The following is a 22171-nucleotide window of genomic DNA, read 5'->3' as shown; positions in this document are numbered from 1 at the left end:
TAATTAAAAAAGAAAAGAAAAAAAAGTAACCACTGAAACATGGTTGGCACTTTCCTGTATAATGCACTGTCGATGCTACAGTATGCATACAGTATGCTTATTCATATATTTTTTAATATGAATAAAAAAATAAAAAAAAATAAATAAATAAAAAACATCCTTAAATGAGGTGATAATATAAGAAAACTCCGCACTGGAAATGTACTAATTATATGTGCTTTGTAATTCTTTTTTTTTTTTTTTTTTTTTTCTTCCTCTCCAGTAGGTCTATTTGTTATATGCACGAAATGAAGCAGATGTAAAAAATAAATAAATAAATAAAAATAAAAACTACAAGGTTTTGAACATATAATGATAATGAATGCCTACAGCCAATTCAATCCATTTGTCTTAACCCAGTAATTATGGCATTATGGCATAATTCAATGTCATTTTTATAATATCAACTTCATCAGTGATGGAACATCACCACCTTTCTGAAAGTTAACCATCTTCTTTGTTTCAAAACACTTTTACATTTTGTCAGAAACCAAGTTTCACAGACCTGCCAGGCTCATCCATCAGCCAATCACAGCGCACTCCTTCACCCGAGTACTTCAACCACGCGCACCTGATCCCCATCACCACACAATCACCGGCAGACACTTAAGCACAGCACTCACCTCAGTTCACTGTCTGGTCTCGACTGACACAAGGACTGCTACGCCCATGCTCTTGCATTGTGGGCAATATTTACCTGCTCTATCTCAGTGATTCTCCTGGTCTCCGTGTAAAGTGTCTCCGTGTAAAGTGTCTCCGTGTAAAGTGTCTCCGTGTAAAGTGTCTCCGTGTAAAGTGTCTCCGTGTAAAGTGTCTCCGTGTAAAGTGTCTCCGTGTAAAGTGTCTCCGTGTAAAGTGTCTCCGTGTAAAGTGTCTCCGTGTAAAGTGTCTCCGTGTAAAGTGTCTCCGTGTAAAGTGTCTCCGTGTAAAGTGTCTCCGTGTAAAGTGTCTGCGTGTGTGTTCTCCTACCGTTCCTGTTTGGTCTGTCTACCTCTGCACCAGCCATCCGCCACGAGTCACTCACCTGCAAAGGAAAAGGACAGTATTACCATTCTTATCTGCTATCACAAGTATCTACTTCAGTCACTTATCTGGTCATCTGTTTATCCCACGCTGTTGTTCAATAAAGTCACTCATCATTACTAACCTGTTGTCTCCCGCTCCTCTGTCCGTAACAATGCAATGGCAACTCTAAAAACAAATTAACCAGAATGAAAACATAATACCAATCTTCGAAACCTTAGATACCTCAAGCATACCTTTTGTCCACAGACAAAAACTCTGTAGGCACAGAGTGGAGAGGAATGAAATCTGGCCAACATATGGTAAAATGACATCTTAAGCTATGTCCACATTAACCAAGATATATTTCAAAAATGTATTTTCATTTCCAAACACTTTCCATCCACACTGGTGTTTTTAAGTGTATTACAAAAGTTGCTTGTCCACACTGAAACGTCAGAAACACTTAAATCACTGTGCCGCACGTGTTAAACATCATAAAAAGCTCCCTGAGGTGATACAGAGACCAGACATAATAAAATTCTCATGCTATTCTTCTGGCATGATTTTATTAGCAAAATATCCAACTGCTTAGTGGTGCATCCAGGACGCACTCAATCGCCATTTCATGTATGATCTAAAAGGGCAATTGCCCTCATGTTTTGCCGCAGGACTGCAATTGCAAGTAAATTTTCTGTCATTTTTGCAGGAAATTAATATGAAGATTGTACCAAGTAACATTTATTTTTAGTAACATTTATCTTTAGCAACAAGATGAAAGTGAATAGCAAGCAGAACAATGCAATTACAACCATGGCGATTACGGCCATTTAATACATCTCAGTCATTAATGCTTCTTCACCTTCAGATGTTTTCTTTTTCAGTAGTTTTAGCAGTAGAAGTAAAAGCACAAAACAAGTCACAAGAAATCAAAAATGTAAAATGTACAAAAAATCCAATACCATTGTTGGCAAACAATTATTGCAAACAATAAATTTTATACATTTTTGTAATCCTTTCTGTTGTAAACTACCGCCATATGTTTGACCTTTTTCTATAACACTGAAGTCTTTTTATTTTACCTGTTTAACCAACAGCTATAGCAATATGATTAAATTTTTGTTGGAGGACAAAATTAACAAAAAAGATTGTAATTCATTATATAGGCCTATATGAAATTGGCAATTTCATAGAAGCATAATATGGAAAAGGATTATTTAGAACTGAATGTGCCTAGTGCACAGTTCTAAAGAATCCAGGTGGGTTTGTGTTCCCACTGGTATGTCAGTAAGGACACCTGAGGCAAGGATTCAGTTTCCAGAATTTAATGGAATGATTTAGAATCGACAGCAATTGACAGCACAGTCAGACCACAGGGCATTTCTTGTTTAGGCACAGGTTGTGGACATTTGTATAGATGTGGTATTGTTTCAGTGGTATTGTTCGAGCCTCAGAAGAACACCTGATGCTCCCCTCTCTTCAGCGAGCGATCACTGGCTGATGTCACACAGTAACGTGTGCTTATTGGCTGTGACTTCTTATCACTGCCGCCCCCAAATATGCTGAGCATATTTGCCCCTTTGTAGGCTTAATCAGTTTACTCAGCTAACTCAGTCAGGGGCTGAGTCTTTGACAGGTACATTCTCGTCTGTGAAAGCAGGAAGGGGAATCAAACGAGCAATAGCCCGGGTGTAGATCTTATCATTGATTTGGGTCTCTGCTTCTCTGATCGGGCCATCTGAACCAAAATCATTATACACAAACATTTCTGCTATCAGGTTCACATGCAGAATCTGTTTATATATATTTTTTATTGCCATGAGGTTGCTCTGTAACAGATATTTACATATTTTCCACAAGATAAAGCAAGAACTGAAACTACCCTGTTTAAAAATGTACTACTGACTCTTGGTTTTTTAAATTGTGCCTCTTTAACAGTAAATGTTTTTCAGTTGTCAGGGCCTCATTTCCCAAAAAACAATGGATCTTAGTTCATGTTCCATCTTTCCTTACAGTTAAACTCATTAATGAAATACATTCATGATGCAAAATCAATGTACATACTGTAACCAAAAATAACAACAATCAAATCTGTGGAACTGAGCTGAAGAACTTCTTCAGACTCGCCCTGGAGTTCCATCCTCTCTCCTTTGCAAGCCTGAACACACTCCCAAAGAGATCAGGGAATGAATCCATCAGGTTGATGCTCTCTGCGTCATCTGGACTATGTAGAGAAAAGAGACAACAAAAAACATGGTCTGACACACAATACTAATGTATTGAATAAATACTGTGCATCACATTACATGTAACTCACTAATGCTCGTGTAGGTTGCGTATAAAACGCAGCAGGCCCAGTGTGTTCTCAGGATAGGCTTTCTTCTTACCATCCAGTTTCTGGACAAGCTCAGAAGGCAGCTGACAAAAGAAATATATTTTCAAAAGTAAAATGATTTTTCAAACAAAGTGTAAAGCAGGGCATGAACTACATTCAAATGATTTGTAAGAAGGAAAGTCTTGAAGACATTATATTAGTTTTTTTTTTAAGTTGTTACTATTTTCATTTAATTAAATATTAAAATAATTAAAATATGTTTATATTTATACAAATATGTTTGAATATGTCTGCACTGAAGTTAGACTCACTTTAGTTTTCCATTCAGAAAAGCTTTTCCCCTCTGTGTATTTTTCAATAGCATGAAGGAGCTCCTCATCAACATTACGATAGCTCCCGGTTTCATTCTGGTTCCCCATTTTTTTCAAATACTCCACTCTCCTGACAGGATTTTAAAAAAAGTACAATCTCTTCAGCTGGTAAAAAAAGTATCTACAGTAGATGCAATTTCCTCTTCATTTAAAATCATAATCTGCTAGTACTATAAGCAGTTCTGAACCTCTCTGGCTTATTTAGACTGATAAATGTCATTACTAAATCAATGGAATATTCTACCTTTCATCAGTCCAGAAGAAGGGGTGTGCAAGGGTCTGCTCCACAGTTGGTCTGTTGTTTGGATCTTCATTGATCATCCACTCGATGAGATCCTTCGCTACATCATCATCCAGATGTTCCAGTGAGTATCTTCCTTGTAGAATGTTGACTTCACAAAATGGACCTTTACCAAATGGATGGTGTCCTCTAGAGAGAATGTAGTACACCAACATCCCAGCAACCTTCAAACAGGTTACAGTGATACAAGTTTAGAATTTTCCTCAAATGCAATTTAAATTAATTGTATTTGTAATTGTGTATTTAAGTCAATAATTGAATTTCTAATAATATATTTTTAATTATTTAATTTAGTATAATAATTACAATATCGTTGACTTATAAGGAAAGGAGAGACCACCTGAATGTCAGAGCTCCTCTTGTACCCAATGTTGACCTCCTCATCTATGCTCTCCTTTGCCTTCCAGCATCTAGTTCCAGCAATGCTTGTTCGTAAAGTCGTTTGGCTTAAGTTCAGTCGACGACTTATGCCAAAATCAGCCAATCTAGCTTTTCCATTTATGTCTATAACAAACAGAAGTTTCAAATTAATGGGAGAAAAAAATCAGATCATTTCAATTACTCAATTTTAACTCCTACCAATCAGAACATTCTGGGGTTTGATGTCCCGATGAAGCACTTTGGTCTGTGGTTGGTGTAAAACCTGTAAACTGTAGAGAACTTCCCTCACCAGCTTCTTCAGAACCAAACTTCTCTCAGCAGAATCATCTGGTAAATGCTCTTGGATATATTCCTCCAGTGTGTACTCACAAAGCTGAAGAGCAAGATATCCAAAATGGTCATCTTCAGCGAAGTCCACATATCGCACAATGGAGGGATTATCAAGCTGTGGAAGTCGTAGAAATTCCTCCTCGTTTTTGAGGACCTGATAATTGGACTTAATCATTCGTTTCACAGCCACCTCTGTGCCGTCATCCCTCAAACCAAGAAAAACTTCTGTTCCATCACTTCCTTTAGCAATCTGAAATTCATCACTGAGTACAAGAGTAAGCCTACCATTTCCCAGCCTATAGGTATTGCTAACATCCATGTTAGCTAGCTTCTCAAGCTTGGGTCTCCAACGACAGCTGGTCTGAACCCACCTTTTTGAGAAATTTTGGTTCTCAGCAGGCGGTGTAAACGGCTGCACACTTGAGTTTGATTCCTCAATGGATTTTACTACAGTGTCTGAATACGGCTCCTCTTTATCTTGCAGCCCACCTTCTTGTGATCCCACTTCTTGCTGGATTTTTTTCTTCTTTTTCTTCTTTTTCCTGCTCTTTGAAGGAGCAGCCATCTCCTCATGTAAACTATCCCTCGCACCTGATGGATGTTTGAGTGATATGTTCAGATTTTGTAGCTTTCTGTTTATGGCTTCATCTTCTATCTCTGCAGTGTTAAGTATCATCTCTGGGACTGAAGTCAATCCATACAATGCCACAAGTTCAGGATTAAAGTCATTTATGTAGGCAAAGAAACTATATGTCCACATTCCAATTAAACTTGAATAATCAGGAAGTGTGAGAGGCAACAGACTTTTGCATAACTTCTCATAGACAGAATGGTTCAATCTCAGTTTCTGCTCAGACGTCTTCTGCATCATAACATTGAGTATTTTGAGTATCAAAAGATTGACTGTTTCACCGTTTGGATTTCCAAAGTGCTGAAGTCTGATTGTTAGAATTGGCACAAGCTCACTGAATACCTGAGGAGAGATGTTTTCACTGACACACAAAGCAATTTTTAAGCAGTTCAGTACAATCGGCCAGTGTTCCTGAAGGATCCTTGGAAAGCGCTTGATGAGTCCCTCAATGTATCTGTCCGCACTCTTTGTATCTTTTAACCACTTGATGGCGCTCTGACGGTACTGCTCTGAACTTGGACCAATGACACTAAAATAGTGCTCAAAATAAATCAAATGATCAAAAGGATCCTCTTGAAAGAAATGTTCCTTAAAGAGTCTGTAAACTTCTGTCTGATTTTTCTTTTGTACAGCACAAGGAAAAGAGAAAGATATATATTTTTTCTCAGACACTTCACCCTGTGAGGATAGATGACAAATCATTCTCTCCACTTTTTTATCAAGTTCTGGATTCATCCCATAGTTCCTTAAAGGTGAAGCTCCAGCTTCTATAAGTGCTTTCACAATGTCTTCATGGCCATGATCAACAGCATATTGCAATGGAGTAAAAATTTGTAATCCATGTCCATTTGGGTTAGCTTTTGCAGAAAGTAATCTTTTCACAATACTCAATGGAACTCCAATTGTGAAAGCAGCATATTGTAGAGGTGTTAGTCCATTTGTTGAGGGTTTGTTTGGATCAGCCGACTCTTCAAGCAGATAAGAGCAGATCTCTTCATTTCTGCATATAACTGCTGCTGTTAATGGTGTAACATCATCATTCCAGACTTCAGAAGAGTACAAACCATTAATATCTCTGCCTTTTAATAATTTCTGAAGTCTCTCTGCCTTGTTGTCTATGATGCATTTTATTATGGGGTCTGTTTTTCTAGGTCCTGCTGAAACTGGAACTGGAACCGGAACTGCTACTTGGAACTGGAATGCCATGGATCTTCAAATACTCATTACAATCTGTCAAAAGATGTTAAACACTTGAAATTCAGACACTGAGTAGCATTAGCCTATTACTTCTTTTCTTATTTCTTTACATTGATAATAGACACAGTGTTAATCTTTTTTAGTCATAGTTTTTGTGTTTAGATGAAAATCTATAAATTCTGTCAATATGTTGTCATGTCGTATGCATTAATCTCTGTACATTTTACTCTGATTAAAATGGCATTATTGTCAATGAAAAAAAAATGTGATTAAATAATTTTGATAAAATGTATAAACATTTTTAAAATATATAAATATTTACTATTAAAACACTCAAAATAAAGATATAAACATCATAAACATAAAATATAACATGAAACTGACCTTGTGAAAACCTGAGCTCCTGAAATAATGGCATACGAGAACACTGAAGTATTATTTTTTAGTGGTGTTAAAAATATTCTTGCTTTAAGAACATTATTAATGTTTCATGTTTTACAGACTGTTTATGATATTGCACTTTGTGTAATCACACTTGTTACAGAAATGTAAAAACTTAAGTTACACATTGTGAGTAGCACATAGGCTTTACTCTGTGATTTCACTTTTGTTGTTTGTCAAAGTTCAAAGAGCAGAGCAATCCTAACATATGAAGATCAAACCAGAACATATAATAACTGGAGTGGAATTTTTAATAACCAATTTTTTAACTTTTACTTGGTCTCCCTCTTCTTCAATGTTTAGTTATCGTTGTCTATAACATTATAGACTGTAAATATACACTAGTTTGCATGTTTTCATGAAAATGAAACTCGAGGATGGGCGGACCGATCTCGAAGAATAGCTAGTACTTTCGGTGATGGTCCTCACTTAACGAAAGATCCTCACTTAAATTACAAATTATTCAAGACTTGCTATTTGTATTTAACCATAAAAACGCGTATCACAAGAGAAAAAGAAAAGGTTGTAAGATACAATGCCTGCTGCACGTGCAGTCGATAGCAGCGCGCTCATTTATACAGATAGAAAATTATTTTCAGAAGTTGTTTTACATCGAGTAGCCACGAATGGAAATGTGGCGTTTAATATAACTGGTTTGTGTGATGTTTGTTACAAGTTTAAATTAAAAGTTGCTAAAAGACTGGCAATGATCTGTGATTGCTGATAAATGCTCAACAAAACTGAAGTCTGATAATTATGTTAAAAGTACGGCTTTCAAACGTTACTTAAATGGTTATAATTACCTGTTTTATTTCGAGAAATCGCAAAAACTACATTTAAAAGAGATAGACCTGTCGGTATTGGTATATATCGATGATATCTGGATAGTAGACTACGTGGTATCCGATAAAATAGCGGTAAGTGTCTTCCTGGATCTTACACACTCTTTACGTCATTCCTCCCACAAAAGGGTCAAACCCACTGAAACTTTTATCAAGGACAGTACAAACAAAAAAGCTGTTAAAACCGTTAATTTATTTAATACATTTAAGATTTTGTGAAATAGCAAAGTCTTTTATTGTTTATTTGGTTTATTATTTAGTTTTGCTTTTATTTACTTTCTCGTTTGGTTGATATTTTATATTTTTGTATCTTTAACGCTGGTATTTTTGTTGTTGTTGTTGTTTCTGGTTAGTAATTGTTGTTCAAGCATTAATTAAAAAAGAAAAGAAAAAAAAGTAAACCACTGAAACATGTTTGGCACTTTCCTGTATAATGCACTGTCGATGCTACAGTATGCATACAGTATGCTTATTCATATATTTTTTAATATGAATAAAAAAAAAAAAATAAATAAAAAACATCCTTAAATGAGGTGATAATATAAGAAAACTCCGCACTGGAAATGTACTAATTATATGTGCTTTGTAATTCTCTTTTTTTTTTTTTTTTTTTCTTCCTCTCCAGTAGGTCTATTTGTTATATGCACGAAATGAAGCAGATGTAAAAAATAAATAAATAAATAAAAATAAAAACTACAAGGTTTTGAACATATAATGATAATGAATGCCTACAGCCAATTCAATCCATTTGTCTTAACCCAGTAATTATGGCATTATGGCATAATTCAATGTCATTTTTATAATATCAACTTCATCAGTGATGGAACATCACCACCTTTCTGAAAGTTAACCATCTTCTTTGTTTCAAAACACTTTTACATTTTGTCAGAAACCAAGTTTCACAGACCTGCCAGGCTCATCCATCAGCCAATCACAGCGCACTCCTTCACCCGAGTACTTCAACCACGCGCACCTGATCCCCATCACCACACAATCACCGGCAGACACTTAAGCACAGCACTCACCTCAGTTCACTGTCTGGTCTCGACTGACACAAGGACTGCTACGCCCATGCTCTTGCATTGTGGGCAATATTTACCTGCTCTATCTCAGTGATTCTCCTGGTCTCCGTGTAAAGTGTCTCCGTGTAAAGTGTCTCCGTGTAAAGTGTCTCCGTGTAAAGTGTCTCCGTGTAAAGTGTCTCCGTGTAAAGTGTCTCCGTGTAAAGTGTCTCCGTGTAAAGTGTCTCCGTGTAAAGTGTCTCCGTGTAAAGTGTCTCCGTGTAAAGTGTCTGCGTGTGTGTTCTCCTACCGTTCCTGTTTGGTCTGTCTACCTCTGCACCAGCCATCCGCCACGAGTCACTCACCTGCAAAGGAAAAGGACAGTATTACCATTCTTATCTGCTATCACAAGTATCTACTTCAGTCACTTATCTGGTCATCTGTTTATCCCACGCTGTTGTTCAATAAAGTCACTCATCATTACTAACCTGTTGTCTCCTGCTCCTCTGTCCGTAACAATGCAATGGCAACTCTAAAAACAAATTAACCAGAATGAAAACATAATACCAATCTTAGAAACCTTAGATACCTCAAGCATACCTTTTGTCCACAGACAAAAACTCTGTAGGCACAGAGTGGAGAGGAATGAAATCTGGCCAACATATGGTAAAATGACATCTTAAGCTATGTCCACATTAACCAAGATATATTTCAAAAATGCATTTTCATTTCCAAACACTTTCCATCCACACTGGTGTTTTTAAGTGTATTACAAAAGTTGCTTGTCCACACTGAAACGTCAGAAACACTTAAATCACTGTGCCGCACGTGTTAAACATCATAAAAAGCTCCCTGAGGTGATACCGAGACCAGACATAATAAAGTTCTCATGCTATTCTTCTGGCATGATTTTATTAGCAAAATATCCAACTGCTTAGTGGTGCATCCAGGACGCACTCAATCGCCATTTCATGTATGATCTAAAAGGGCAATTGCCCTCATGTTTTGCCGCAGGACTGCAATTGCAAGTAAATTTTCTGTCATTTTTGCAGGAAATTAATATGAAGATTGTACCAAGTAACATTTATTTTTAGTAACATTTATCTTTAGCAACAAGATGAAAGTGAATAGCAGGCAGAACAATGCAATTACAACCATGGCGATTACGGCCATTTAATACATCTCAGTCATTAATGCTTCTTCACCTTCAGATGTTTTCTTTTTCAGTAGTTTTAGCAGTAGAAGTAAAAGCACAAAACAAGTCACAAGAAATCAAAAATGTAAAATGTACAAAAAATCCAATACCATTGTTGGCAAACAATTATTGCAAACAATAAATTTTATACATTTTTGTAATCCTTTCTGTTGTAAACTACCGCCATATGTTTGACCTTTTTCTATAACACTGAAGTCTTTTTATTTTACCTGTTTAACCAACAGCTATAGCAATATGATTAAAATTTTAGTTGGAGGACAAAATTAACAAAAAAGATTGTAATTCATTATATAGGCCTATATGAAATTGGCAATTTCATAGAAGCATAATATGGAAAAGGATTATTTAGAACTGAATGTGCCTAGTGCACAGTTCTAAAGAATCCAGGTGGGTTTGTGTTCCCACTGGTATGTCAGTAAGGACACCTGAGGCAAGGATTCAGTTTCCAGAATTTAATGGAATGATTTAGAATCGACAGCAATTGACAGCAGTCAGACCACAGGGCATTTCTTGTTTAGGCACAGGTTGTGGACATTTGTATAGATGTGGTATTGTTTCAGTGGTATTGTTCAGCCTCAGAAGAACACCTGATGCTCCCCTCTCTTCAGCGAGCGATCACTGGCTGATGTCACACAGTAACGTGTGCTTATTGGCTGTGACTTCTTATCACTGCCGCCCCCAAATATGCTGAGCATATTTGCCCCTTTGTAGGCTTAATCAGTTTACTCAGCTAACTCAGTCAGGGGCTGAGTCTTTGACAGGTACATTCTCGTCTGTGAAAGCAGGAAGGGGAATCAAACGAGCAATAGCCCGGGTGTAGATCTTATCATTGATTTGGGTCTCTGCTTCTCTGATCGGGCCATCTGAACCAAAATCATTATACACAAACATTTCTGCTATCAGGTTCACATGCAGAATCTGTTTATATATATTTTTTATTGCCATGAGGTTGCTCTGTAACAGATATTTACATATTTTCCACAAGATAAAGCAAGAACTGAAACTACCCTGTTTAAAAATGTACTACTGACTCTTGGTTTTTTAAATTGTGCCTCTTTAACAGTAAATGTTTTTCAGTTGTCAGGGCCTCATTTCCCCAAAACAATGGATCTTAGTTCATGTTCCATCTTTCCTTACAGTTAAACTCATTAATGAAATACATTCATGATGCAAAATCAATGTACATACTGTAACCAAAAATAACAACAATCAAATCTGTGGAACTGAGCTGAAGAACTTCTTCAGACTCGCCCTGGAGTTCCATCCTCTCTCCTTTGCAAGCCTGAACACACTCCCAAAGAGATCAGGGAATGAATCCATCAGGTTGATGCTCTCTGCGTCATCTGGACTATGTAGAGAAAAGAGACAACAAAAAACATGGTCTGACACACAATACTAATGTATTGAATAAATACTGTGCATCACATTACATGTAACTCACTAATGCTCGTGTAGGTTGCGTATAAAACGCAGCAGGCCCAGTGTGTTCTCAGGATAGGCTTTCTTCTTACCATCCAGTTTCTGGACAAGCTCAGAAGGCAGCTGACAAAAGAAATATATTTTCAAAAGTAAAATGATTTTTCAAACAAAGTGTAAAGCAGGGCATAAACTACATTCAAATGATTTGTAAGAAGGAAAGTCTTGAAGACATTATATTAGTTTTTTTTTTAAGTTGTTACTATTTTCATTTAATTAAATATTAAAATAATTAAAATATGTTTATATTTATACAAATATGTTTGAATATGTCTGCACTGAAGTTAGACTCACTTTAGTTTTCCATTCAGAAAAGCTTTTCCCCTCTGTGTATTTTTCAATAGCATGAAGGAGCTCCTCATCAACATTACGATAGCTCCCGGTTTCATTCTGGTTCCCCATTTTTTTCAAATACTCCACTCTCCTGACAGGATTTTTAAAAAAAGTACAATCTCTTCAGCTGATAAAAAAAGTATCTACAGTAGATGCAATTTCCTCTTCATTTAAAATCATAATCTGCTAGTTCTATAAGCAGTGCTGAACCTCTCTGGCTTATTTAGACTGATAAATGTCATTACTAAATCAATGGAATATTCTACCTTTCATCAATCCAGAAGAAGGGGTGTGCAAGGGTCTGCTCCACAGTTGGTCTGTTGTTTGGATCTTCATTGATCATCCACTCGACAAGATCCTTCGCTACATCATCATCCAGATGTTCCAGTGAGTATCTTCCTTGTAGAATGTTGACTTCACAATATGGACCTTTACCAAATGGATGGTGTCCTCTAGAGAGAATGTAGTACACTAACATCCCAGCAACCTTCAAACAGGTTACAGTGATACAAGTTTAGAATTTTCCTCAAATGCAATTTAAATTAATTGTATTTGTAATTGTGTATTTAAGTCAATAATTGAATTTCTAATAATATATTTTTAATTATTTAATTTAGTATAATAATTACAATATTGTTGACTTATAAGGAAAGGAGAGACCACCTGAATGTCAGAGCTCCTCTTGTACCCAATGTTGACCTCCTCATCTATGCTCTCCTTTGCCTTCCAGCATCTAGTTCCAGCAATGCTTGTTCGTAAAGTCGTTTGGCTTAAGTTCAGTCGACGACTTATGCCAAAATCAGCCAATCTAGCTTTTCCATTTATGTCTATAACAAACAGAAGTTTCAAATTAATGGGAGAAAAAAATCAGATCATTTCAATTACTCAATTTTAACTCCTACCAATCAGAACATTCTGGGGTTTGATGTCACGATGAAGCACTTTGGTCTGTGGTTGGTGTAAAACCTGTAAGCTGTAGAGAACTTCCTTCACCAGCTTCTTCAGAACCAAACTTCTCTCAGCAGAATTATCTGGTAAATGCTCTTGGATATATTCCTCCAGTGTGTACTCACAAAGCTGAAGAGCAAGATATCCAAAATGGTCATCTTCAGCGAAGTCCACATATCGCACAATGGAGGGATTATCAAGCTGCGGAAGTCGTAGAAATTCCTCCTCGTTCTTGAGGGCCTGATAATTGGACTTAATCATTCGTTTCACAGCCACCTCTGTGCCGTCATCCCTCAAACCAAGAAAAACTTCTGTTCCATCGCTTCCTTTAGCAATCTGAAATTCATCACTGAGTACAAGAGTAAGCCTACCATTTCCGAGCCTATAGGTATTGCTAATATCCATGTTAGCTAGCTTCTCAAGCTTGGGTCTCCAACGGCGGCTGGTCTGAACCCACCTTTTTGAGAAATTTTGGTTCTCAGCAGGCGGTGTAAATGGCTGCACACTTGAGTTTGATTCCTCAATGGATTTCACTACAGTGTCTGGATACGGCTCCTCTTTATCTTGCAGCCCACCTTCTTGTGATCCCACTTCTTGCTGGATTTTTTTCTTCTTTTTCTTCTTTTTCCTGCTCTTTGAAGGAGCAGCCATCTCCTCATGTAAACTATCCATCGCACCTGATGGATGTTTGAGTGATATGTTCAGATTTTGTAGGCTTCATCTTCTATCTCTGCAGTGTTAAGTATCATCTCTGGGACTGAAGTCAATCCATACAATGCCACAAGTTCAGGATTTAAGTCATTTATGTAGGCAAAGAAACTATATGTCCACATTCCAATTAAACTTGAATAATCAGGACGTGTGAGAGGCAACAGACTTTTGCATAACTTCTCATAGACAGAATGGTTCAATCTCAGTTTCTGCTCAGACGTCTTCTGCATCATGACATTGAGTATTTTGAGTATCAAAAGATTGACTGTTTCACCGTTTGGATTTCCAAAGTGCTGAAGACTGTTTGTTAGAATTGGCACAATCTCACTGAATACCTGAGGAGAGATGTTTTCACTGACACACAAAGCAATTTTTAAGCAGTTCAGTACAATCGGCCAGTGTTCCTGAAGGATCCTTGGAAAGCGCTTGATGAGTCCCTCAATGTATCTGTCTGCACTCTTTGTATCTTTTAACCACTTGATGGCGCTCTGACGGTACGGCTCTGCACCACGACCAACAACACCAAAGTAGAGCTCAAAATAAATCAAAGGAACAAAAGGATCCTCTTGAAAGAAATGTTCCTCATAGATTTTGATAACTTCTGTGTGATTTTTCGTTCTTACAGCCCAAAAAAAAGAGAAAGATATATGTACTTTCTCAAACACTTCACCCTGTGAAGATAGTCGACGAATCATTCTCTCAACCTTTTTATCAATCTCTTGATTTGCCTCATAGTTCCTTGCAGGTGAAGCTCCAGCCTCTATAAGTGCTTTCACAATGTCTTCACGGTCATGATCAACAGCAAATTGCAATGGAGTAAAAATTTGTAATTCAAGTCCATTTAAGTCCTTAAGTCCATTTGGGTTAGCTTTTGCTGCAAGTAATCTTTTCACAATACTCAATGGAACTCCGGTTGTGAAAGCAGCATAATGTAGAGGTGTTTGTCCATTTGTTGAGTGTTTGTTAGGATCAGCTGACTCTTTAAGTAGATAAGAGCAGATCTCTTCATTTTTGCATATAACTGCTGCTGTTAATGGTGTAACATCATCCTTCCAGTCTTCAGAGGAGTACAAACCATTAATATCTCTGCCTTTTAATAATTTCTGAAGTCTCTCTGTCTTGTTGTCTATGATGCATTTTATTATGGGGTCTGTTTTTCTAGGTCCTGCTGGAACTGGAACCGGAACTGCTACTTGGAACTGGAATGCCATGGATCTTCAAATACTCATTACAATCTGTCAAAAGATGTTAAACACTTGAAATCCAGGCACTGAGTAGCATTATTACTTATTTTCTTATTTCTTTTACATTGATAATAGACACAGTGTTAATCTTTACAAAGTTTTTTAGTCATAGTTTTTGTGTTTAGATGAAAGTCTTTAAATTCTGTCAATATGTTGTCACATCTTATGCATTAATCTCTGTACATTTTACTCTGATTAAAATGCCAATATTGTCAATGAAAAAAAAGTGTTATTAAATCATTTTGATAAAATGTATAAACATTTTGAAAATATATAAACATTACTAGTAAAACATTCCAACTAAAGATTCATAAACATAAAATATAACACGAAACTGACCTTGTGAAAACCTGAGCTCCTGAAATAATGCCATATGAGAACACTGAAGTATTATTTTGGTCCCACTTTATATTAAGTGGCCTTAACTACTATGTACTTGCATCAAAAAATAAGTACAATGTACTTATTGGGTTCATACTGAATTGCAAAACACTTTTGCTGCTATTGAGGTGGGATACGGGTAAGTTTAGCGAAATCTTTGGTGGTATGGGTAGGTTTAAGGGTAGGGGTAAGGTGTAAGGGATGGGTCAACAGTGTAATTATAAATGTAATTACAGAATTAATTGCATGCAGGTGTTTTTAAAATATAAGTACAATGTAATAACATGTATGTACACAATAAGTGCATTGTATCAAATTATTAATTTAAATGTAAGTACATAGTAGTTCAGGCAAAAATATTCTTGCTTTAAGAACATTATTAATGTTTCATGTTTTACAGATCAAACCAGTCAGAATCTGTTGACTGGGACAAATAATAACTGGACTGGAATTTTTAATAACCAATTCTCCCTCTTCTTCAATGTTTAGTTATCGTTCTCTATAATATTATAGACTGTAAATATACACTAGTTTGCATGTTTTCATGAAACTGAAACTCGGGGATGGGCGGACCGATCTCGAAGAATATCTACTTTCGGTGATGGTCCTCACTTAACGAAAGATCCTCACTTAAATTACAAATTCAAGATTTGCAATTTGTATTTAACCATGCAAATGCGTATCACAAGAGAAAAAGAAAAGGTTGTAAGGTACAATGCCTGCTGCACGTGCAGTCGATAGCAGCGCGCTCATTCATACAGATAGAAAATTATTTTCAGAAGTTGTTTTACATCGAGTAGCCACGAATGGAAATGTGGCATTTAATATAACTGGTTTGTGTGTTTAAATTAAAAGTTGCTAAAAGACTGGCAATGATCTGTGATTGCTGATAAATGCTCAACAAAACTGAAGTCTGATAGTTAAATGTTAAAATAACGGCTTTCAAATATCATGTTACTTAAATGGTTATAATTACCTGTTTTATTCTCAGAAATCGCAAAAATTTTACATTCAAAAGAGATAGACCTGTCGGTATCTATCGATGATATCTGGATAGTAGACTACGTGGTATCCGATAAAAAAGCGGCAAGCTTCCTGGTTCTTAAACACTATATACGTCATTCCTCCCACAAAAGGGTCAAACCCACTGAAACTTTTATCAAGGACAGTACAAACGAAAAAGCTGTTAAAACCATTTATTTAAGATTTTGTGAAATTGCAAAGTCTTTTATTGTTTATTTGGTTTATTATTTAGTTTTGTTTTTATTTACTTTCTCGTTTGGTTGATATTTTATATTTTTGTATATAACCCTGGCATTTTGTTGTTGTTGTTGTTTCTGTTTTGTAACTGTTGTTCAAGCATTAATTAAAAAAGAAAAGAAAAGAAAAAAAAAAGTAACAACTGAAACATGTTTGGCACCTTCCTGTATGATGCTACAGTATGCTATAATTTGAATAAAACAAAAAAAAAACAAAAAAAACCCCATCACTTGTTAAAAAAAAAAAAAAAACCTACAAGGTTTTGAAAATATAATGATAATGAATGCCTACAGCCAATTCAATCCATTTGTCTTAACCCAGTAATTATGGCATTATGGCATAATTCAATGTCATTTTTATAATATCACCTTTATGAGTGATCGAACATCACCACCTTTCTGAAAGTTATCTTCATTCTTTCAAAACACTTTTACATTTTGTCAGAAACCAAGAGTGATGTAGTTTTATAAACAGCATACAATTACCAAATGCTAATCAGTGTTCATAAGCATTTATTTACAATAGTCAAAAACAGTATGCCTAACATTCAACAAACAAGAGTATAAAAACATTATTTACTAAATTAAAATTCTATTTTTTTGCATATCAGATTAAGCCTTATTCATAACTGGTATGAATAAGGACATTATCAAATAAGAGTTGTTCTTTATTGAGTTTTTCTAACACTTAAAGGTATTAAATATTAATGGCTGAATATCATGCTTTTGCAGGCTGCAATAATTATTTGAGGTCTTGTTCTTCTTATCTCAGCTTGCAAAACAGTAAGGAAAAGAGGTTCTTATTTTAACAAATTTGTTATCAAAATAAGTCAGACATTCATGTCATGTCATGATTTATGTCACTAGGTTTCATTATTTATGAAACGCTGTTGATATTTAAAATCAATCTAAACAAACACACCCCTCCAATCATTGCTCCGCCCCCAAAATGCACAAACACGCAATGTAAGAGTGGATGTCTCTTTATCATAGCTGAAGCTGGAGATGACAAACGAAAAACAAGGAAGAACAAAAAATGAACATACAGTACACAAGTATATATAAGCAAGAGTTTGTTGTTAGTCACGAGCAGCACACCAGCTCCAGACAAACAATGCACTCAAAACTGTTACTATAGCTAACATTACAACAACAGCATATCTTGTTTCTGTGAAACATAACAAAACCAATGTTACTCACATATGGAGCAGAAACAAAGCAACCTCTGTTTTCAGGCCTCACACTTAGGTCAATATTAACACGGGTCTTAAAGCTCTTGCACAGTCCATAACCCTTCTTTTTCCAATGATATTCCTCTGACCTTTTCTCTTTTGTAATGTCTCTCAGCCATCTCTCTTTCTACAGTGTTTCTTCAAATCTCCCTCTTGCTCGCTCTCTCTCCTCCCCCATCATGAGTGGACACGCCCCCTACTGCTGATTGGCTACAAGTGTGTTGTGGTGCTCGGTCCAATCCACTTTCAACAGCGCTTCTCAGAAATCGCTTACTGCACCTTTAAAACAAATAACTGTTTACATTCATTACACACACACACAAAAAACAAATCTTTTGACTCCTAATGTCAGTTGGATTGTTTAAATTTATGAGTAAAATTAAAGGGATAGTTCACTCAAAAATGAAAATTATCCCTTACCCTCATTTTAACAAATTACTTGACATTACAAATTATTCCACTGACTAAAAGAGAAATGTTTTCAATAAATAGTGAACAATCAGATAAAAAATATTCTTTAATTGAATTCTCTAAAGATAATATGACTGCATTTTGTCACCTGTATCACCAGTCGATCTGCATGCCTGCTCTGAATCTTTTTTCAATGTTGTTGCAGCCACGTCATGCATGTTATCAGCTGCTGTATACAGAGATTTGAAAGGATCTCAAAGGTACAGTATATATCATTATGTAGAGTGATTTAGGTAGTTACAGGTGACAAGTGTAACTCTTTTCCACAGTCCATGCACCATACTTTCGGCAGAAATGTCCTCTGATTCAACAGGGCTGAGGAATTGTCATATATAATATATAATAATTCCAATATAGTAAAACAAAAAAAGCCAGGGCCTTCCCAGCATCTTTGTAAAACTACACAGATGCATGATGTAATGCTTATTTTACTATGAACCTGATAATGCCATATTACGTTGGCTTCCCAGACCTCTCTCATCCCTATTGCCCAGAAAATTGCCCAACTGCCGAAGGAGGGGTTGCTGCTGAGCAGACGTGCCTTAATTGCAACTGTGTCCACAATAGCACTCAAAGGCTCAGATCAATGATGATATGCTCATAGATCTGTGTGCTACCCTTAAAACTAGAGGCAAATACAAAGTCCCTCCGGTCAGTGGAGACCAAGTCAAGTCAAGTCACCTTTATTTATATAGCGCTTTTTACAATGCATATTGTGTCAAAGCAGCTTTACAGTGATAACTGGTATATAATTTTTTGGCTGCACAGCAGCTCTTAAAGAAAATGGTGTCATTGTCCATCTTAAGTAAATTCAGTATTGATTCATTCGGTTGTAAGAATCAATAGTTATTAATTTAGTTAATTTATCTATATCAGCACTGGAGTGAACAGTGATGTCATCACCCAGCTCAGTTCAGTTAGCATACAATGGTGTCGATGCAGGCAGATCAAAACACTGTTGAATATCAAATGTCAAGTGTCCCCAACTAAGCAAGCCAAAGGCGACAGCAGCAAGGAACCCAAACTCCAACAAGTGACATCAGGTGGCAAACAGGTGTTAAAATGGAGAAAAAAAACCTTGGGAGAAACCAGTCTCAGTCGGGGGGCCAACAGCGAACAGTGCTTTGTTATGATTCAGGCAGCTATCATAAGTCCAACTGGGATCGCAACAGTCAAAGTATTTATTCAGTTCCATCCAGTTGAGGATCGTATTCATGCCGGTATGGACGGTTTGTTGAGGATCTGTGCCACTGGTTGTCGTGTCGATGAGGCCTTCACAGTGGATGATCTAGTTGACTCAATCTCTGCTGACACTTCAGGGCTGCGTTATGGTCGTGTCAAGGCGCAGGTACTCGATCTCACCTGGATACGGCCCAGATCCAGCTGACTACGGTAAACCTCGGGATAAACAGAGAGACTAATATTAGCGTAGATGCCATTCTTCTTCTGATGTAACGAGTACATCTGGTGTTATAGGAAGTGTTCCTGGTTCCGGCTGACCTAATTTATGCAGCTTAACAATCCTTTAACAGATTTGAAAACATAAATTGATAATGTGTTATGTGTATGCCAGTGTAAAGAAATGCGTTTTTAGTCTAGATTTAAACTGACAGAGTGTGTCTGCTTCCCGAACAATGCTATGGAAGATTGTTCCAGAGTTTAGGTGCCAAATAGGAGAAGGATCTACCGCCTGCGGTTGATTTTGATATTCTAGGTATTATCAACTGGCCTGAATTTTGAGATCGCAATAGACGTGAAGGACTATGATGTGTTAAGACCACAGTGAAGGAATGTGGAGCCTGGATGTAGACTTCCTTGAAATGCTCAAAAACCTTCTTCTCAGCTTCCCAAAGCCAGGTAGTACCTTTCTTTGAAGGAAAAAGGCTGCAGGATCATGGAGCCTCTTGAAGGAAGGGCCTGAACCTCAGAAAACTCCTTAGCAGTCCAATGCAAGATTTTGGAGTCACCGATGTACCGGGTCATGGCCAGATAAAGATCTTCCTTTATCCAAAAGGCTTTGACAGCAAGTACATCTTCCATGTTAGGGATCTCCCCTGCAAGGCAAATTTCTGAGTGCTCCTGCTCCACCGATAGATGACCGGTACTTGGGAATGATTTGCTAGAATAAGATGGGCCTTACCATCCAAATTGATACATTTTGCATCTGTATTACGAAACCATTCATGAAGGGACTGGTAGGAGTAGAAGCCCTTGTCGTTCCATTTATAGAGAGTGGACAGACCAGCCTTAGAGCTGTCAGCGATGATGAAGAACCAGTCATTGCCAATCTGAAAGGCCTCAATGTCATTCAGCTTGGAAATCTTAGATACCTCAATGTCCTGGAACTTTGTGAATTTGCTTTGGTCTTCATCAAACTTATAGATGTGGGAACCACCAAAGAGTTGAGCAACAATGACAAATACCTGGTTCTGGATAATCACAGACTTACAGCCAACAATAGACTCACCTGAGAAGAAAACACACTGCATGAGATTTGTTGTGCCATACACAATCCTTCATATCATGACTTTACCATGATTGCACCTGTGATGTTGTCATAACTCCTGAAGTTCATCTCGACGTCAATACACATCATTCTTGTGGGAAAACATGTCTACAGACAAAGACTTCGTAGGCACAGAGTGGAGAGGAATGAAATCTGGACAACATATATTAAAATGACATCTTAGGCTATGTCCACATTAATCCGGATATATTTGAAAACGCCATTTTCATTTCAAAACACTCTCTGTCCACACTAGCGTTTTTAAGTGTTTTCCAAAAGTGGCTTGTCCACACTGAAATGTCTGTGCATGTGTTAAACATGAAAGCTCCCTGAGGTGATACTGAGAGACCAGACATAGTTAAGTTGGCATGTTTTTATTAGCAAAATATATAGGAACAAAATCAATCAATAAGCATGAACAGATTAGTATCTTGTGCCCCTTTCTGTAGTTAAAAATAAATCCCAAAGTCCTCTTGTTGTTTTCTATACAGTAAACTAAAGAATGGAAAAAGAAAAAAAAGAGTAAAAGATGATAGTCAGTGGGCATGAAATAGAAGCAGGATGATCAACTGAAGCATTAAAAACCCAAACAACCCTTTATAAAGTAGCCTATCTGTGAGAAACAGACTATTCAATAAAAAAATAAAATTAATAATAAAATATTAAAATAATACAATTAAATAATAAAAATAGTATTATAATATATATATATATATATATATATATATATATATATATATATATACACACATTTAGAATTATACATTCAGACGTTCAATTAATGTGCATATCTTCAATATTTCAGTCATGACAACTCTCGGAGTGGATTCAGCATTTATTGGCATGGGGCATGAAGTATACATGGCTTGATTTTGGCGTACGAGATCTGCTACGCTGCTGCTGCTGCTGAGGAAATACAATAATTTGTTCAGCTTAGTCAAATATAACAAACAAAGAAAAGGCTGCTGCAAGAATGGTAGAACCCCCGTAGCAGATCTCTACAGGTGGCGCTGGGGAGGAGGAGGGATAACAGAGCTTTCACATTGCGCATCTCATCAGCATCAGCAGGCTTCTTCTTCCTGAGTAAGAAAGATGACGGTTTATGTCCTTGTATTGATTATCATGGACTTACTGTCAAGTTCCGTTACCCTCTGCCTCTAGTACCTGCAGCTCTAGAACAACTCCGCTCTGCTAAATACTTCACCAAACTTGATCTGCGCAGCGCTTACAACCTGATCCACATTCGTGAGGGAGACGAATGGAAGACAGCTTTCTCCACGACCACTGGCCACTACGAATACTTGGTAATGTCGTTCGGGCTGGTCAATAGTCCTTCTGTGTTACAGGCATTCATCAATGATGTTTTCCTAGACATGCTGAATCGGTGGGTCACAGTTTATATCGACGACATTCTCATATACTCTAACTCATTTGAAGACCATGAAAGACATGTTCGCTCTGTGCTGCAACGTCTAATCAAGCACCAGCTCTACACCAAGGCAGAGAAATGCGAGTTCCATCAA

At 36.9% G+C, this 22171-nt stretch overlaps 3 protein-coding genes and 1 long non-coding RNA gene across 6 annotated transcripts in view; 1 reads left to right on the top strand and 3 right to left on the bottom strand.

The window, feature by feature from the left end:
• The window catches only part of LOC127516229 (uncharacterized), a 61225-nt gene extending 53266 nt beyond the window's left edge, over positions 1-7959 (bottom strand). The window contains exon 1 of the mRNA XM_051900645.1: positions 7880-7959. The gene's annotated coding sequence lies outside the window, so the exon portion shown is untranslated. The remainder of the gene's footprint in view (positions 1-7879) is intronic.
• The window catches only part of LOC127516227 (uncharacterized), a 60381-nt gene extending 43515 nt beyond the window's left edge, over positions 1-16866 (bottom strand). The window contains exons 1-7 of one of the 3 annotated variants that reach the window (XM_051900639.1): positions 7832-7982; positions 4628-6620; positions 4389-4552; positions 3992-4212; positions 3688-3817; positions 3359-3459; positions 2351-3265 (exon numbers count right to left, since the gene is read on the bottom strand). In XM_051900639.1, coding sequence (XP_051756599.1) covers positions 3127-3265; positions 3359-3459; positions 3688-3817; positions 3992-4212; positions 4389-4552; positions 4628-6596 — 2724 coding nt within the window. In that variant the 5' untranslated portion in view covers positions 6597-6620; positions 7832-7982 and the 3' untranslated portion in view covers positions 2351-3126. Of the gene's footprint in view, positions 1-2350; positions 3266-3358; positions 3460-3687; positions 3818-3991; positions 4213-4388; positions 4553-4627; positions 6621-7831; positions 7986-12798; positions 14791-16156 lie in introns of those variants that run through there. The other 2 variants (XM_051900641.1, XM_051900642.1) reach the window with 2 other exon arrangements.
• LOC127516236 (uncharacterized) lies at positions 1596-11249 on the top strand. Its single transcript, XR_007930953.1, has 2 exons — positions 1596-2439; positions 10612-11249. It is a non-coding gene; the product is annotated as an uncharacterized LOC127516236 (long non-coding RNA).
• A 1846-nt stretch (positions 16867-18712) lies between the features above and the next one.
• On the bottom strand, positions 18713-20735 carry LOC127515661 (leucine-rich repeat LGI family member 2-like). The gene is given in 5 exon segments (XM_051899544.1): positions 18713-18800; positions 19916-19999; positions 20001-20196; positions 20199-20609; positions 20687-20735. Coding segments are annotated over 5 exon segments (828 nt in total).
• Positions 20736-22171: the final 1436 nt, after the last annotated feature.

The sequence above is a fragment of the Ctenopharyngodon idella genome, chromosome 7, assembly GCF_019924925.1.
Source record: "Ctenopharyngodon idella isolate HZGC_01 chromosome 7, HZGC01, whole genome shotgun sequence".
In the NCBI taxonomy this organism is placed as follows: Eukaryota; Metazoa; Chordata; class Actinopteri; order Cypriniformes; family Xenocyprididae; genus Ctenopharyngodon; species Ctenopharyngodon idella.
The sequence above is the reverse complement of the archived record's forward strand: the minus strand, read 5'-3'. Positions and strand labels throughout refer to the sequence as shown.